At 37.8% G+C, this 20088-nt stretch overlaps 1 protein-coding gene across 2 annotated transcripts in view; it reads right to left on the reverse strand.

The window, feature by feature from the left end:
* Positions 1-228: 228 nt before the first annotated feature.
* Positions 229-20088, reverse strand: part of foxo4 (forkhead box O4) — a 60573-nt gene continuing 40713 nt past the window's right edge. Inside the window, exons 2-3 of one of the 2 annotated variants that reach the window (XM_043705008.2) lie at positions 10283-11570; positions 229-7604 (exon numbers count right to left, since the gene is read on the reverse strand). In XM_043705008.2, coding sequence (XP_043560943.2) covers positions 10308-11570 — 1263 coding nt within the window. In that variant the 3' untranslated portion in view covers positions 229-7604; positions 10283-10307. Of the gene's footprint in view, positions 7608-10282; positions 11571-20088 lie in introns of both variants that reach the window. The other variant, XM_043705007.2, reaches the window with a different exon arrangement.

Genomic DNA, 20088 nt, shown 5'->3' on the forward strand with positions numbered 1-20088 from the left:
CAGTTCATAGCAAGAAGCAAAGTCAGTTAGGGATGCCAATCCTGCTGGCAGGCTGTCATGTAAAGACAGGTGTAGTTTGTAATGCTTCTACAATCAACCAGACATAACTCATGATAAAGAATTAACATTGCAAGGTACAAATGGACAAATGTAAGAAATCAATGTCCTTACGCAATGAAAATAACAAGAACCCATATTGAAAGACAAAATCTGATGTTTTTTAATATCAATAATCGAGCATAATACTTTATTGAATATATAATTTTGTTGAAATTCAAAAATATAGAAACGAATCACAAAATGCATTTTAAATCTACTGTAGAACTGAAAAGGGTATTTTGCATTTTGATGATCTCTTGCTCAGATCAGTTATGAATGTTGGAACAATATCAATACCTGGTTTTGTACATATGGATGATATAGGTGCTAATAGTATAAATTACACAAAGTAAGTGAAATAAAAATAAGTCACTGCACACTCTCTAATCTTAACTTTGTCTTATCATAAAGCAGTCTAAATGACTTCAATATTTAAAATATGTAAAACGTTTAAAATGTAGTTATATAAAACATGCTCTGGCCATGCTACTGTTATGAATTATTCAATAGGTGAAAGTGCAATACTTAGAAACTATGAATTGCTTTTGGTCACATTTACTCACTTGTGGCTTTCTTCACTCATTAGTACTGGAATTAACCACACTTGTTTTCCAGATAATTTGCATAATTAAGTGCCACAAGTCTGTGCAAAACCCAAGCATTATTACTACATGATGCAATTACAATGTGGTTTCACCAACTGGGAGACATGTCAGAGGTGCTGAATTTCTCAAAAAATAGTATATAATTAATAGAATAGAAGTGATCTGGAATTTGTCTGTAATCCAATGCAAATTCACCTTGAAATGAATCTGAAGTAGCAATATCACAAAACAATTCAGCTTCAACAACATTTGACATTATTCTGAAACACTGGAATGCTCAAAAATCTGGATACAACTTTAAATTTCACAATCCACTGGGCCAAGAAGTGGTATGCCTCACTTAATTGCTCACACCATATTCTGATCTATGTCACTATCTGAACAAATTCTTAATAGAAATTTGGGATGGGCTATGGTGCCAAAAGGCCTCAGCCATCCTTTTGAACTGTTGCAGTTTACATATGCTTGGACAGTAGGCATGGTTAATTGAAGGCAACAAATAAACTTACTGCATAAAACAGGGCCTCAACTATAGGTTAAGTTCTAATTTAAAGCTTCGACATTCCCAACAAGTTTTGTGCTCACTGCGTAAGAGTATGAGGTTGTTTAAAATCAGATTAGTCTTTTAAATTCATTATGTCATTATATTTTTCAGATCAATATCCTGGTGGCTATAGAAATAGCATAACATGTGTAACTATATAATGTCATCTATCTCCATGTCAAGATATTGCAGTCATAATGAACTTTACACCAATATTACTAAAATAAAGGACAGAATGGATTTGAGCATAGCACAATACCAATGGTTGAGGTTTGCTTCTGATTAAAATGTTAGCACAATACAAGAGCTGCAATGTAGGTTTTTTTAAAACCGTACTTTTAAAACTGCTTTTCTCAGCCAGCAGGATTCAACTACCAATGCACTACTGGAGAATCAGCATTAACCAGTTTAACTAAAAAGAGAGAAATGCAGGAATAACTCCATTACATAATTCATCAATATACAGCTGCATTTTACTTATCTTTGAAAATTACAGTCTACACTAGCAGAAGAGAGGCTTTTTTAAAAAAAAAGTCTGGAGTTATGGAGCTCTTGTCCACAGCAAAATCTTTATTGTTTCAAGTTATAGCCATGAAACCTTATCCTATCAAACTGCAGTACAATGTTCTCAAGATTCTTTAGCTTGTATCCCTGCTTATATTTTCATTCTGAATGTTGTTTTATGGTTCTGGGAGTACTGGCCACCCCTTAGTAGCTTACAAACTCATGTTTGAGAGCATACAATTTGCTGAAGAAACAAATCAGCAATTTTAGAAATACCTTGTGCAGTACTAAGAAATGCAGTTAGCTATGGCTGATAACAATACCTTGGTAAGACAGGTGGTAAAGATGGAAAGGGAAAGAAAAAGAACCAAGGTTGACGTTTGTGCATCTGCACAGTTAAGTGCTGTATAGTCATTTGAGGATTGTTCAGTCTTCAGCACAACAGCAAAGAAAATTACTAAGGGAAAAATTACCAGATGAATTAAAAGTCTGTTCGATGATCTGTAGTTTTGATTTTATTCTTTAACTATTTAGGAAGCAAAACGAGGAGATTTGATGAAGACGGAGAACAAGGAAGAGAGATGAATAAAAGACCAAATGATGAGTCTTACCAACAGAACTCCAGAATAGCTGAGGCTGGTGCCAACCGTTGCATGGTGATTCATTTAAAAACAACACCACAAAGTTTGTGAAGTGGCCTTCTTTATGAAATGAGAAATATTTCTTACAGATGACATCACATAATATATCAACATATCACACTTGCATAAAATATACTTTAATGTTACAAACCCTGTGTACCAAAAATAGTACCACATGGAACAATTGCATGTAAGTTTTATAGGTATAGAATACTCTTAAAAATGCATAATTTAAGAAAACTATAGAGATAATGCACTTAAGCATCTGATGTAGAAGTCTTCAAACACCATCAATCAATATATGTGTAAAAGGCAGAACTCATGGAACTTGCTGGTTATTCAACAATTTAACAAAAATGAAAGTGTTAAAGATACACTTTATCTGGAAAATTCAAGCACGTTGCTTAACAGATTATAAAAACACATACTCAAACAAATTGAAAACATGTGTCTACCCTTTCAATTTCTTTACTTTTGTCCTCTCATATCCTTCCTTTCTCAGCTGGCCAAGAAACCCGCAGTCTACATCACACCAAAATGGAAAGTATGGTTAGCTGTATACACTCTCTTCAGAGGACACTCTTCTAAACTCGGAGATAACTTTCTATGCGAGAGCCCCACTAACATTTTATTTACAAAATAAAATAAGGGGACAAGAAGACACCAATAACGAGTATCTGTACATAAGTGTGTTGCTATAAGATTTTGCAGTAACAATCTGATTGCTGTTTTAAAACTAGTAAACGAGGCTCTTGAAGGTTCAGCATAGCACCAGTGATAGAACTACCTACATACTGCATGTAGATTCCTACCTCCCCTTTCAACAATTTTGATCTCCCCTCAGTTTCTCTTCTTTCTGCCCTTTGGCAGAATGTACCTTCTATAGCTGAAGGAAAACAAACACAACTAGTTTCCAAGCATCCATCAAAAGGTGTAATGGCAAGAGATTTGCAAAAGCAACATAGATGTCCATCAGCCTCCAATGTTCTTTCTGGCCTCTAAAAATGGAGAAAGCTCCAGATTAACAGTAAAATGAAATTGTGGAAATAAACCCACATTTTGCAGCAATGGGCTGAGTACCAAATAAGCTTTTCTTTCCAAAAATAACAAAATCTGTACCCTTTCATAACTGCATGCATATATAACTGTGTGGTCACCCTCGATTGGAGGAGTAGGGAGACTAAGACTAGTTTTGTTAACATGTGTAATTAACTCAAAAGCAAAGCCACAAAAGATCTATGGATCTTTCCCATAGAACAAATTCAAATTGTTTCAATTAAGATTCAAAACTTAAAAAGGTACTTGAAAAATACCACTGAAGCTAAAAAACAACTAGTTATTAGATGCAATACAACTTTATTTACAAGCAAAATCTGAAGCTAACTTAAATCAAGGATAAAATATAGCACTGTCATTTTTTTTTTAAAAGATGTAATCTGAAAATTAACTTGATTTGCGTAAACAAATGAATCTGTCATAATGCCTCTTCTGCAAGTCATAGATGATCAATCTAAATAGAAAAAACAAAACACACTTGCATTGTGCATTTTGACATTAGCATATATTCAGAATCACCCTGAGAGGTAAAGGCAGATTTTCAATAAGTACAGGAGCAGAGGCTTCAAAAATATTTGTTCCCAGTAACTAGCTTTAGTGTTTTAAATGGCACGTTAACTCTCTCTAATCCCCGATAGAAGTTTCATTTAAATATACGGAAAAAATGGTTTCAGGACATATTCTGGAGTGGTTGAGGCAAGCAGAATTGGGAATTAATTATGATAGCATCCACTGAATACTTCTGTGTCTGTTCTCTGTACAATGAAAACTTTCACAATCCCAGCACATCTGGTAGTAGCCTGCAGCACAAAGCTGCTCCAGAAAAGAAAATCTGACAACTGCGGCTGGAATGCCACAATGACTGTCGAACATAAAGTTATTACCACAGTTGCTGGTAATTTCCAATGGAGGATACTTACTATTTCCAAGGCTGGTATTGGCTTGCCACATTGTTCATTCAAAACAAGTCAAGATACCAATTTACCTTAAAAGATCTTTTATTAAGTAGTTTTGTAAAGCAAAGATTGGGGGGGGGGTGGCTGTTTAGAATTTCTGTAAGATTCCTACTGACAATATTGCTTTTTTTGTTAGCACAAAGTCATTTTGAATCCCCAATATCACCACCAAACATTTTAAAGTGGAGTTTAGAGTAAAGCCTAAAACTTAGAAGTACCTAATCATCAAAAGAAGAACATCCTGGTCAGCAAGAATAATTTTCATTCTTATTTCTCACACCGACTTTTATGGGCTGAGTAAGCTTCAGAATTTAGTGCTAAATTGGAGGGATATTTTGGGCTGAAATTTCATGCTGAATAGGAACTACAAAGTAATTCACAAAGCAACGTTAGAGGCAAGAAGGCAGACTTTCATTCCAATTGTCTGGCTAGTGAGAAGTCAAACTAGGATTATTTTTAAAAATTGTTAAAACACCACCATCCTCTCTTACAATTTCCATTGTGGCATTTACACTCATAACATCTAATACCTATAATAAATGTTATCTGCCAGTAACAAATAGTCAAATAAATCAAATAACTTTGGTTTGAATCACACTGCAATTTCATCATTGCTCAATTCAGTTTCATAATTTCATTTTTGATATATACTGTACTTGATTTTGCATTTGACAAAAGAACGTTAACTAAAAGGAGTGTGTTTCAAAGAAGTAATGAATACAATCCAGGAATCAAAAGAATGAGAGCATTCAAGGTCATCGCAACACAGGCATGTACTATATCAATATATATGTCCACAGTACTAAAATTACCAGTCATCAATAAAGATTTATTGATGCAGCATGCAGTGATTAGGTCACAATTCTTAATCCTTCAGTGTGAACATTATCACGGGGCTTAGGAGCGCTTTCAAGGTAGTTGGTCTAATTTCAATATAGAGTCAGCAACCATAAACTGCTCATGTAGTTTATGGAGTCAACTAAAGACAATGACTATAAAAATTCTTGGGTATCTATTTTGTTCTATGTAACTTTCTTCTGGTTAGCATGATGTAAATGTGGCTGTTTACAGTTCAGGTAATTACTTCATGAACAAAATCATTTTTTCCATCTTAACAGTTACCTCAAACAAACAAATGTACTTCCTCCTTAACAATTATTGGTGTTAGTGTGGCATATAAACTTTTCTCCAACTAGTTACGAAACTGTGAATTAAAGAATAGCACCTTTCACAACCTCAGGCCATTTCAAAGTGTTTTAAGTTGCTATGATGTGTATTCACTACTGTAGAGTTTATTTCTTTAAATCAACCTGCTCAGATGTGTAACAACTTGAATCCAGGCCTTCTGGCTCAAAGACAGTGATACTTCCATTGTGCCACAAGAGACCTGACACTCACTCCTGGAAATGTAGGGAGATGTCGCAGCCAATTTGTATTCATCCAGATCAACAAACAACAATGAGAAACACAATCAAATAATTTGGTTTTAGTGACACTGTGTAAAGGATAAATATTAGTCAAGTCATCAGAAGAATGTCCCGGGTCATCTTCGCACAGTGCTTTGGAATTTTTACATCCATCTCAGAGGACAGATGGGGCCTTAGTTTAATGTCTCACCCAAAAGACTACATCTCAGAGTGCAGAAGTTCCTCTGTATTACACTGGAGTGTCAGATTAAATCATGTGCTCAAGCCATGACCCAACTGGAAACCATTCCAGATTATAAAAGGAAGGAGGATATATGTATATAATATTTACAAATAGAGTTCTGCATTTCAATGAAACATTCCCAAATCTGAGCGCTTTTCCCACCATTTCTCCCAAATTAGGTAGTATCAAATCAACATGCCAGCATCAAAAAGTGACACAACATCTAATAAAAGCAAAATACTGCAGATGCAGGAAATCTGAAACAAACAGAGAAAACTGGATAAACTCAGCAGGTCAGTCAGCATCTGTGGAGACAGAAACAGAGTTAACATTTCAAACTAAGTATTCTTCTTCAGAACAGTTCTGAAGAAGCTGCCAGATCTGATGAGCTTCTCCAGCATTCTGGATTTGTGACATTCCCCCATTCTTTCCCCCCAAAATAAAAACCACAAAACTTCCAAACTTGCTGAATGCATTAATTTCAAGTTCAATCCGCTAAAACTGAGTGGACAGGTAGAAATAACAAGAAATGCTTTCACTTGTTAAAATCAAAATCAACCCATATAAAGCAGAATAAAATGAGATAAAAGCTATTGTGTGATTTAAGTTTTTGTGGATTTTAAAATATGATGTCAATGTATAAATTGGGGTACAAGTGTTTGGTCTAGGTTGGATTATGTCTTGGCAATTTGGGCAAAGACTTGATAGACTATGTCTGTCTCACGGAAATACATTGCACACTCCACCTCACCTTTCCTTCCACTCTTATTTATAAACAGTTTTGCCTTTTCTCAATCACAGATAGACACAAAATGTATGCTGAGCAGAATCTAAAGGGATGGGGAAAATAGGGATAATCTTCAATCTGCAAGCACATTGCTTCAATGTGGTGTTTCACTTCATTTATAACCTGTCCAATACTACAGCTTGATATCAATTAGTCTGTATTGTTCTCATAATCTTCTATCTCGATTGGATGTGGTTTGAGTTCTTCTCTTGAAAATCCAGGTTGAATGACTTCTTTCCTTGTAGTGTTTCACCAAAAGCCAAAAGGAAAACTTTGCTACATATTACGGTGCGTTCTTTTAAAACATGTCCTGTGCTTTTTTCAAAAAAAGAGAGAATATCACATCTATCAACTGTTACAATATTGTATATTTGCAGTTCCTTTTTCATAATCCAAATTACTGTACTGAGAGAAATCATTGGGCAGCGAGGGGAACATGACCAAAATAATAAACATCCCCATCAGCACATACAAATTCATTTGAGAAATTTTCGGTAATGCAGTAAAATTAGTCATTTTCAAATGGGCAGCATTGGCACATCAGCATTCCAAAAATCTCTCAAAAGATTCTTTTCTGAAAGAGTCTGTTTCAAGTACTCCAGAAATTGGAATGCATGCCAGGGAGAAAATGCCTTCTTCGATGAACTCATCATACACGGCTTAACACGTGAAACTGGAATACATATTCAACTCCTGGATCACGTCAAAATGAAACATCACTTTGTGAAGGGAGGTGATGAACTTGGCTGATGAATAATAAACCTGCTACAAAGAAAAAACAGTCAGTGCATAAGAATCAAAGAATTTCCTATTATGTTATACATGCATTTTTATGAAACTTTGCCATTTATAATAATTTCACCAAGTGGAACAACATGGCAGAGACTTATACATTTCCTCAAAATTAATTACACCAGTCAAACTGCTGTGGAGAAGCAACCCAGTTTCTCACAAAGTCCAAGGAAATAAAATTTAATATGGTGGAAAGGCATCTAGTAGCAACCACCTACACATACTGTCTTCTGGATAATGTAACAAAAATAGTATAGTCAAATCCAGATGGTGCTTCCCTACCTGTACTGTAAACCAGGAACTTTACACAGCATATTTGCTATAGGAAAGCTATCATGGAAATTCAACTACATCTGAGCCAGTCAAAATAGATCCCAGGTCAATGATGCATGTGCAGAGCACCAACATACACTAAGTCAAGTCATTACTTCCATTACAAATATGCTTTCTACTTGTCCATAGGAAGTTATGAACTGGAAAAATAAATTCCCCCAGGAATCAACAAGTAATTCTCAAACTTCCAAAATAATTGCTGCAAACTTGGCTGCAACTTTATAATTTCTCTCCATGCACTGCCTGCAGAGATGTCCTGGAAGAGAGAATGTAGCAGGATGGTTTGGTTGACTTCAACAGCTGCACATGTATCTGTGCATCACAATTACAGTCATAAAAATTATTCAAACGTTATATTATGCCCTTTACAGGCATGTCTATATACAGTTACTTTTAGTCAGAGAGCTGCAAAGAAAGCTAACTGCAGGATATTAGTCGCAGGATGGCAAACATTAATAGAGGAGCAGGATCTTGGAGAAACACAAAAGAAAATGTGCTGGAGAAATGCAATAGGTCTGAGTGCATCTGTGAAGTTAACATTTCAGGTCTAATGTCACATTTCTATTTCTCTCACCACACATGCTGTTAAACCTGCTGAGTTTCACCAATAATTCCTTTAAATTGTTCAAGCCAAGTCCCAGAAGGGTATAAACTGCCCAGATAGGATCTATTCAAGATCCCATCGTTCACACGTCCGTTAGTCACATCTTTTGATTCTTCCATTGTCCCATTACTACTATTCCTGCTTTTTCACCAATTAATTTCTCCTGACCTCCTTTTATCAGACATTTCCTTTTGCTGTTCTTCCCAAACTACCCAACCTTGTCAAACTCAAAATCTGTAACATTTTCAGCTTTTCTCAGTTCTGACTGGTTTCTAATTGTTTCTCCCTCCAGATGCTTTCAGATTTGCTGCGCATTTCCAGCAGTTTTTGTTTTGTTTTTCAGATTTCTAGCATCTGCAGTATTTTGCTTTCATCGTATTTAATTGAAAATTAGTTTTGCAATAATATGAAATACCAATGCAGTACACGAATATTTCGCTGTAAATAAGACTTTTTTTTAAAAAAGGAATTAGTATATGCACAGCCATATTGACAAAGTAGAAATGTCACCATGGGCAAAGAATAGCAAGTTAAAAGGAAGCACTTTGGTCCAAATACACATCACTGTCTTTTTCAAACAACTCTACTTAGATGGATACTTAGAGTTAAAAATCATACAATACCAGGTTATAGGACAACAGGTTTATCTTGAAGTACTAGCTTTCGGAGCGCTGCTCCTTTGTCCCGCTCCGAAAGCTTGCACTTCCAAATAAACCTGTTGGACTATGACCTGGTGTTGTGAGATTTTTAACTTTGTCCACCCCAGTCCAAACCTGCACCTCCACATCATGGCTGTTCTTCCCTGAAATCTAAGCCATCTCTACATTATGTTCAGTTCACTACGTATACATCTAAACTTTATGTAGAAGCAACTGACTCCAGAATGGTAGTAAAGTATCATTCATTTTCTTTTCTGTCTGAATGCAACCCTTTTAAAGTGCAGATTTTTTTAAAAAACCAGCAATTTTCACTGTACAATTATTATTCAAAAGAGAACAGTTGATAATTGTCACTTCTATTCAGGACAGTATCAAAATGTACTGCGTCTTATAAGTTATAAGCAAACAGGCAGAAGAACACCTCTTTACTGTTAATTCCAGCTCAGGAATTTCAACGGATTGGCACTAGACAAAAGAGGATTAAATTATTCTATATGCTACAAATGGCAGTATAAGCGAGGAAGCAGTGTTTTGAACATGCACAGAAAGGAAAAGGGTGGAAATCTATAAAATAAGAATACATTCATAGTAATCAATGGACTTTAAGTACAGACAAACTTTAACAACAACCTCACAATGTTACAGATGTGTTCAACAATTTGGCCAGATTAGTCCTGAGTTAAAGCAGTATGACCTATTAATGCCAACTTTCAAACAATTAAACCTCAATCTGAGGCAAAGAACAATTTGGAACTCTGGGTAGTTAAAGTTCCCAGGGTTGCACCAAAGAATTATTATCTGAAAAGGAGTTTTAATGCTTCCAGCTGCTTCCATGATTATTCATATTGCTATGTTCTTGTGCAAGGGTGACATTTATTTTAATCTTCCTGTCTCAATTCCTACTGTTGGTTCACATGCAGAAGCAAGCTAGTTAGATGCAAACTACACTTGAAGGCAAGTCAGCTTTGACTACTATTCCTTAAAGCCATTAGTTTATTTGTGAAAATTAGGCTGATATGTCTTTGAATATAAGATTCAAAAGTATTTGTTACCTTTAGGTCATGCATTCGTTTGAAGTTAACTTGGCACCCAGGTACGAGAGGATGACTGAGAGGTGCTAGGATAGGACGGATTAGTGGCAATAGGCTCCAGGTTGAAATCAAGCCCTTCATCATCCATGAGGTCATTGTCAATGATATAATCCACATCACAGTCAAGACTTTCCATGAACATATCCAAATCCAAATCCCGTGGAAAATTCTCAGAATTCATATTCATCCCTACTGAAGAATTACTGCTGTTGTTTGAGTTACGAGTAGATGGTAGGCCAAGTTGCAGGGTCTGGTTTACTGGTGTCTGGAGCTGGGCCTTCAAAGTAGGCATTTGGCTGGCATCGGGTGGAGGTCCCATCATGCTCAGTGCGTGAGGTAAAGCATTAGCATCAACAGATGTGGCTGATGGACCTGCAGATTTTCCTCGTTGGCTAGCCTGATTAACCTTCAATTCTGTTGATGGACTGCTGAGTGATTCGACATTAAACAACATCAGATTTTCATTGTTTAGTCGACCACCCGTCTGTGGCATGACAGGGTCAACTTGGCTCATCATCACATCAGTATGAGTGGGTGAATCTGAAGTCAAGAGTGCTTCAAGTGTTGCAGGTACACTAAAGTGGCTCTGTACTGATGTCAGGTCAGATGGATCAAAGAAAGAGTTCCCATAGGTAGAAGCTTGTGATCCAGTGGCTGAGTTTTGTTGCCTAAATGTGTAAGTTGAATTTTGTGGTATCAAGCCAGTGGATAATGACTGCTGGGTTGGCAACAGTGTAGATGATGGGGACACGAGATTCAAACTGTCAATGAGTTCAAGCTCTTCAATTATATTTTCAGTTAGGGTTGAAGGTAACTTGCTCGTGGTGCCAGGGTAAGCCAGTTCAGAATGAAGCTCATCTTCCAGATCCTCTTGTTCTGGCATTATGGGGGACAGACGCCCGGTACTTAATGTACTTGCATTCGAGCTTGTTCTTGGCCTAAAACTAGTCCAAGCCTCAGAATCGTCATTGTTACGGGAAGAGGGACTTCCAGGCCATTTGGAAACTTGTGAACCAGGACCATCACCACTACCCTCTTGGGTTGCTTGGAGGGCAGCCTTTTTCCGAGCTGCTCTTCCTTTACTCTTCACAAGTTTACTGCTATTATCCATTGATGCTGCTCTTCTCCTTGGTGACTTCCCACTTTTCCCACCTTCGGGATTAAGTATCCACCAAGAACTTTTTCCTGTAGCTTCATTGTGGACACGGATGAATTTACTGTGCAGAGAAAGATTGTGTCGAATGGAATTCTGAAAGAAATGTTTGGAAAGCAATTAAAAATCTCTTGGGGCGCTGTTTTAAATGAAACCATTTCAATCCTTGAAAGGTTACAGTGAAACATTAACCAAGTTTTATAGTTGAGACACCAATTGAACTGTTGTGCGCTTTTCGTATCCTTGTTTTAACTCAAGATTTCAAACTTTTAGTTTTCATTCAACTATGAAATTATGCATTATGAAACAATCACTTTAAAATTATATACAAATTATCCAGAGTTGACTTAGATTCCCAGTATATTATTTCAACCAGTAGCATATCTTGTGGTACTGAGACCTCACGTGAAAACATTGTCTACTATGAAGCTCAATTTTAATTTTGCAGATAAAATGATTGAAAACTAAATTAGACTTAGAAACTAGATAATGGAGAAGTTACGCAGATCATATTTTTGATTATTACATTCGTCATGGATTACTTTCACACTTTAAAACAATTGATACATCTTCAACCATATGTTACCTTTACTGGCTTAACTCTTATTATTTTGATTTCCAGTTTGTTTATAGTTCAACCTTACTACACTTCACTGGGGAGAAAAGTTCCTCCACTATATCACAACAAATAGACAAAATCAACTAGAAAGATTTAAGACACAACTTTGGTTCCACTTGACAGCTGCACGCGTGGGAGTTGGGGATTGGCCAACAGTCCGCAGCTGTGAGAGGAATAGAGAGCAAGTCAATGGGGGAGGATGTTTGATTAAAGAGCAACAGCAACACAATCTTTAGTCAACATAATTTCAGGAATGATGTAACTATCTTTTTATTTCATTGTGACACTCAAAGAGTCAGCATTTCAGATCACTCAATTACACCAGAAAAACATTTAAGAGGCATTTGGATGGGTATATTAGTAGGAAGGGTTTGGAGGGATATGGGCGGATGCTGGCAGGTGGGACTAGATTGGGTTGGGATATCTGGTCGGGGTATCTGGTCGGCATGGATGGGTTGGACCGAAGGGTCTGTTTCCATGCTGTACATCTAAAGAAAAAAAAGAAAAGAAAGAAAACTGTGTGTCTGCAAATGTAAATGGAGAATTGTACTTCACAACTTGATCCAGGAACGTGACAAATATTCAAACTTCACAAAGTAACAGAAGAGGGATTGAATTTGGAACTTTTATCAATTCGGGTCTGACGATCTACTCCAGGCAAAACAGCATTAGCTGTCCAACTTACAGCACCACACCATTATCGAAGTGTGGTTTGTAATCAGTGGCGTAGGCAATACACACAAAAAAAACCACAATCAACCACAGTTAACATTATGACACCCATGGAAGCTGTAATATTTTTTAAAAACTCTTAGTTATGTTCTTTTTTTTCATTGAATAGCAGATAGAATCTACATCCATCATTATACCATGAGGGAAAACTACTGGCTCTCCTAAAGACCAAGTAGGACAAACAGCAAATATCTGCAGCATCAGAAATTGCTGGACAAACTCAGCAGGTCAGTTTTCTCTCCACAGAAGGAAATTACTATCCTTATTTAGTCTGGCCTACATGCAACTCTAGACTCACAGACAATAACTTCTGGCGTAGAGAGAGAAAGTTCTTAGCGGAGCAAAAAGAGGGAATGTGAATTTGAGAAGTTGCGATTAGTCAGCAAAGTCAAGTTAACAGGATGGAGATTAAAAGAGAAAGCAGTGGTATATATAAGGATGTCAAAACTATGCCACATTTTAATGAGAAAAATGTTGAAGCTTTCTTTATATCATTTGAAAAATTGGCTAGGCAGATGTATTCATCAGAGGATTTATGGGTAATGCTCGTTCAGACTAAACTGGCAGGCAAAGCTTGTGAGGTATTTCCTGAACTACCCAATTAGGTGTCAAGAGATTATGAATAGGTTAAACAGGCTATTATAAGCACTTATGAATTGGTACCAAGAAGCATACAGACAGCGGTTCAGAAACACAAAGAAGGAACCAGGTCAGACTTACGTTGAGTTAAAAAAAATTAAACAGTCATTTTGATAGATGGGTGCGTGCTTTGAAAGTAGATAAAATCTTTGAGGCTCTAAGAGAGAATATTCTGCTGGAGGACTTTAAAATCTCACTTCCAGAGATGGTAAGAATTCACAAGGAACAACAGAAAGTACAGGAAGTGAAAAGGGCAACAGAATTAGCAGATGAATACATGTTGATGCAGAAGACATTTTTCTGGCCAGAATTTCATCCTGTGAGGGATACAAGTTAGGAGAAGGGGAGATCCTACACTTTGAAACAAAAGAGCAGAGAACACTGGTAAGAATTTATCACAGGATAAAAAAGAAGCCCAAGAGAGTGGGAAAAGGTGGTGAAAGCCCTCAGGTATTTCCACTGTGGTAAAGTGGGACATGTAAAGACAAAGTGCTGGTCATTAAAGAAAGGCGCTGTGGGAAAAGATGTGGTAAAAGAAGCTAAGCCAGTGGCATTAGCCAAGGTAGTACAGGAGACCCCAAGAGGAGGCAAGGAGCTGCATGAGAGTACACAGCCTAGACAGAAGCTGGGTATGAGTTAGGACCTGATTTCTGCAAAGAATTTGCCTCTGTGGGGCAAGTTTATTTAGAAAGAACAGGGGGAGAAGAATAAGTAGTTATAATTTTGAGAGGTACAGGATCTAACTAGTCTCCAATAGTAAAAAATAAGCAAATATGCACTCTTTCTGATCTGTTCCTGAGTGTGTGGTAATTTGTGGGATAGATGGACAGAAATTTAGCATTCCCCTATTCAGGAACAGGTTGGAATGCCAACTTAAGACTGGGGAAGTTACAGTGGGGGTGATTGACAGAGTGTCAGTTCCAGGAATTCAGTTTAATCTTGGGAATGATTTGGCAGGATCCAAGGTAGGAGTGACACCCCTTGTTGTGGAAAAGCCCAAAGACGACCAAGGAACTGAGGAATTAAAATAGAAATATCCTGGTATTTTCTCTGACTGTGTAACAACAAGATCCCACTGTCATAAGTCACAGCACGAAGGAGAAAGATGAAGGAGTGGAGGTTCAGTTAGCGGACACAGTTTGATGTAATGGTGCAAAAAAGAACCTTAACAGGCAGAGGGTCAGACAGAAGTGTTTAGCCCTGAAAGGCTAAGAGACTTGCAACAGTAAGACAAGACAATAAAAGAGATATATGTGGATGTATATTCTGAAAAGGAGGGTTCTGAATATTCCGGAGGGTTATTATCTGAAATTTGGAATCCGAAAGCGGAAACGGAGACCACAGCAGATTAGTGCAGAGGAGAAATGGGCCAAAGTGCATTAGATTGTGTTGCTGGTAGCATACAGACAGGTGGTGGTACGGGTAGCACATGAAATACCTGTAGGAGGTCACCTAGGAGTATGAAAGACTCAGGCTAACGTAAAAAAAACATTTTTATTGGCCTGGAATGCACAAGGGTGTGGTTAACTTCTGCCAAACGTGTCCTACATGCTAAATGGTAAGTAAGCCATAGGCGGTAACAAAACCAGCACCTTTGTTGCCAATTCCCGCATTTGAAGAACCTTTCATGCGGGTTATAATTGATTATGTAGGTCCCCTCCCAAGAACTAAAATGTGGGAGCCAGTACTTGATAACCAAAATAGATGCGTCTACCAGAATACCAGAGGCAAGTCCATGACGGAGTATCAAGGCAAAAAGGGTAGTAGAGGAATTCGTAGTTTTCTTCACATGGTATGGGCTACCCAGAGAGATTCAGTCAGATCAAGGGTCAAATTTTACTGCTAGGCTGTTTAAGGATGTCATGGATAGCTTAGGTATACAGCGCTTTGAATCCAGTGCATTATCATCCTGAATCCCAGGGAACTTTAGAAAAGGTGGCACCAGACCTTGAAGACCTTGTTGAGAGCATACTGTCAGGAATACTCGAATGATTGGCATAAAGGTATCCCATTCATACTGTTTGCCATTAGAGATGCCCCAAATGAATCTACTCAGTTCATTCCCTTTGAGTTAACATTCCGGCATGAAGTAAGAGGCCCTTTGAAATTAATTAAAATAAAATTGACAGGACCAAATCAGAGATCTCACACTTGAATTATGTACCAGAGTTGAGGGAGAGACTAAATAGAGTAGGTGAGCTAGCTAAACAGCACCTAAGGAAAGCACAGTGTGGAAAGAAGCAGGTGGCAGATAAAAGCTTTGAGACTCGGAAGTTTTCCTGAGGGGTTAACGTGTTAGAACTGTTACCAGGTTTAGGAGATTCCTTCAAGGCCAGGTTTAGTGGTCCCTATCAAATTGAGAAAAAGTTGAGTCTGGGGAACTATTTAGTAAAGATGCCTGATAGAAATAAAAAAGGTATTGAGTATGTCATGTGAACATGTTGAAACTGTATTACACTAGAGAGAAAGAACTGGAGAAACAGGTGTTAGTTACTGCCCACAGAGTGAGGTATCAATTCCAAATGATACAGATTTTGAGGAAGTCGTCCCTGAGGAGTGGGATAGGTTAGTAAGCGGTCAGTTTCAACAGTATAGAACACTGTGGAAAGATATGTTACTGCAGTATAAGGACATATGTAAGAATCAGATGGGGTGGACGAATGCAACTGTACATCAAGTAGACTTAGGGAATACTGCTCCAATTAAAACAACACCCCTATCGGCTTAATCCTTTCAAAGTCAGACAGGTCCAGATAGAGGTGGAAGCCATGCTCGATGAGGATATCATTGAATTGAGATGGAAATGTGTTGCTGGAAAAGCGCAGCAGGTCAGGCAGCATCTAGGGAACAGGAGAATCGACGTTTCGGTCATTAGCCCTTCTTCAGGAATTGAGCCAGAGCAAGTGGAGTTCGCCAATCACCTTAATTCCCAAACCGGATGGGACTCAACGATTCTGCATGGATTATCGGAAGGTCAATGCTGTTACAAAATCAGACTCACATCCAATTCCTAGATTGGAGAACTGTATTGAGAAGGTCGGACAAGCCAGTTATATCACCAAGTTGGACATAATGCGTGATTACTGGAAGGTAACTTTATCAGAGACGGCGAAAGAAATTTCTTCTTTTGTAACCCCAAATGGGCTGTATCAATTTAAAGTGATGCCCTTTGGAATGAAGAATGCACTCGCCACGTTCCAAAGATTCATGAACTGAGTTGTGGCTGGGCTAACAACTGTGTAGTCTATTTGGCTGATGTAGTGATCTTTATTACATCCTGGAAAGATCACATGGTATAGTTGGCAGAGCTCTTTGAATGACTACGAGAAGCAAAACTGGTGATAAATGCAAATAAACCGGAATTCGCAAAAGCAAAAGTAACATTCTGGGGACATAACATCGGTCATGGAAGGCTGACTCCATGGAATGCAAAGACGCAGGCCATTAAGAGATTTCCATGACCAACCTCAAAGAAAGAGGTGCTTTGATTCTTAGGACTCAGCAGATTCTATCAGAAGTTTGTTTCAAACATCAGCAGTGTAGCTGCACCATTAACCGATTTGCTGAAGAAGAACACAAAGTTTTGGTGGACAGACCAATGCCAGGAGGCATTCGACCATCTGAAATCAACATTAACCACCAAACCAGTTTTACCTACACCAAATTTTTCAAAACTTTTTAAAGTCGCCATTGATGCTATTGACACAGGAGTTGGAGCTGTACTCCTGCAGGAAGATGAGAATGGGAGCCAACTGCCAGTTGGTTAATTTTCAAAGAACATCAACACCCACTAGAGGAAATACTCCACAACCGAAAAGGAACTATTGAGTTTGGTACTGGCTTTACCACATTTTAATGTGTATGTCACGAACAATGTGTTGAAGACAGTTGTGTACACAGATCACAATCCACTTACATTCTTAGAATGCTTTAAAGACAAGAATATGAGACTATCTAATTGGTCTCTTATATTACAGACCTTTAATTTTGAAATCATACATGTTGTGGATTGTAAGAATGTAATCACAGATGCATTATCACGGATTTAACTGATAGAGAGTTTAGATGAGATTTGTATTTATTTAATGTTATGTGTATGTACATGGGAAGAAGCTATGGTGAACTTGCATTAAAGTTATCTTTATGTTAGGGTAATGTGTTTAAGTCATCTTTTCATTATGATGGTTCATTTTTTTGGGGGGGGGGGGGAGAAAAGAGGGGGGAAAAGGAGGAATGTTATGAAGATGTAGGTGTACTGTACCTTAAAAAGAGAATTAAAAGCTAGCAGTGACAGCACCAAGTGTTCTCAATAAGATATAATATAACCTTCTGGTCCAGCAGCTAGGGTAGCTGGTGGCCTGGAAACAACAAAACAGATTCAAATTAAACCAATCAATCAATCAGTTTAAATTATACCCTGAAAATTACCAGACTCCAATTCAGTTTGAATTTAGTATGACAATCTTAAAAGCCAATGACACAATCCGATGCATTGGGGGTATAAGACAGGGGAAAATTGAACAGTTGAGAGGAAAACTGCCAAGCTACCAGTATGTAAAGACTGCCTGAAAAATAGCACTCTTAAAATGTACCTTTATCGATCAGTAACCTGTGAAGCAGAACCCCCAACAAGATGACAACTTGAATACAGGGAAAACTGCAAGCTGCCTGGTTTGATAGAAGAAATTTTGTATTGTAAATCTTACTTGGGAGTTTTATCAGACTAGTATAATAGAAGGGGAAGGGAAAACATAGATGAGAAGAAGTGCATTAATTAATTATTCTCTGTCATACCTGAAGAAATAAAGTTGTTCATTTTACTTTAACTAGTTCTTGGCCTATCAAATTTTCACAGATCTTTTCTGTGTTGCTGGCTTTTAAATTAGCAGAGCCATTTACCCAGGGTCGTAACATTCTTAAATGTTACCTCTCAGGCAGCAAATTCCATAGTTCTACCATTCTCTACATGAAAAGATTTTTCCTCAAGATCTCCTCTAAACCACTTACTTACTCATCCTAGACAATTCTGCCATAGGGAAAAGATTCCTATGATCTGCCCTATTTACACCTTTCATAATTTTAAGTGCCTCAATCAGATCCCACCAACTTAGCCTCCTCTGCTCCAAAAAGAACAAATCCAGCCCATCACATATTTAGTCACTCTTTCGAAAACCTCAATTAAGTTAGTCAAACAGGATCTTCTAATTTCTTCTTTGAGCAACACTCTACACTTTACGCTTTTGAAGGACCTACCTTGTTTTTAATGTGCTGTACCTGGTGTGCCTTTGTTTCTTTTCCTTTAGCAAACTCCTGATATCCTTTGACAACCAATGTTCTCTAGAATGGCTGCACTTGCCGTTCATTCTTAGAGGAAGATATTGGCCTTGAATTTTCACGATAAAGGAAATAAGTATGGGTGTTTTAAAAACAGTTCACAATTCAGAAGAGGAAGTGCTGGAGATCTGAGAAAATATAAAGGTGGATAATTCGCTGGGACCTGATTCAGTGTATCCCAAGACATCATAGGAGGTTAGGGAGGAAATTGCAGGACCCCTTATAGATGATATAAATATTTCTGCAACTACGAGTGAAATGATGGATGACTGGAGAGTGGCTAATGGTGTGCCTTCATAATCCAAGATGGAGGATGGGAAAAATTTCTGGCTGTAACAGGCAGCTCGTTTTTTGAGGTATTTTAGGTGTTAGAGGTGATTTCCTCGAATTCCAGGAGCAGCAATTACTGTTTTATATGCTGTTGCATTGTTTTGGAACTCTGGAGGAAAATAATTGTCAAAACAATGGCACTTTTAAAAGGAAGATGATCAGGCAAAGGCAGCACATTGTCAGTTAGTGCAGAAAAGAAAAGGAGAAAAAACATGCACTGCTCCCTGACATAGAAGTGAACCTGCGCAGTTACTGCCGTTGCTGTTTGAATTCATGTGTCATTGGACATCGGAGTACGAATGGGAAGATGAACAGTGAAATTTACACTGATGTTAGAGGAACCTGTTTGGGAGAGGTCACAACACAAAAACAGATAAGTGTTTCTTTTAAGTGTGGCCTTACAGCAAGTCTGCAGCAGTGACTTATTACTGCAGACTTATTATTTTATTGAGATATGTCTCTTAATCAAACTTAAAAATATAAGCCATAATTATTAAGTTAGCCTGGAGCAATGTTGGGTAGAGGTAGAAGATGATGCTATTTTCTGGGTCTACAGATTGGAAAAAAGCAAAAATAGCTTTAAGTAAATTGATATGCTCTTCTTGTCAAATGTGGGAGTTCAGGGAGAGTTTACGTGTTACTGAGGATCATATCTTCAATAAATGCCATCAGTTGTGAATCCTATCAGATCGATCGGATTGGTTTTAGATTAGATTAGATTACTTACAGTGTGGAAACAGGCCCTTCGGCCCAACAAGTCCACATCGACCCGCCGAAGCGCAACCCACCCAGACCCATTCCCCTACATTTATCCCTTCACCTAACACTACGGGCAATTTAGCATGGCCAATTCAACTCACCTGCACATTTTTGGACTGTGGGAGGAAACCGGAGCAATCGGAAGAAACCCACGCAGACACGGAGAGAATGTGCAAACACCACACAGTCAGTTGCCTGAGG

This window comes from Chiloscyllium plagiosum, unplaced genomic scaffold (genome assembly GCF_037043375.1).
Source record: "Chiloscyllium plagiosum isolate Xiang-an unplaced genomic scaffold, Cpla_swu_hap1 HiC_scaffold_11, whole genome shotgun sequence".
Classification (NCBI taxonomy): domain Eukaryota; kingdom Metazoa; phylum Chordata; class Chondrichthyes; order Orectolobiformes; family Hemiscylliidae; genus Chiloscyllium; species Chiloscyllium plagiosum.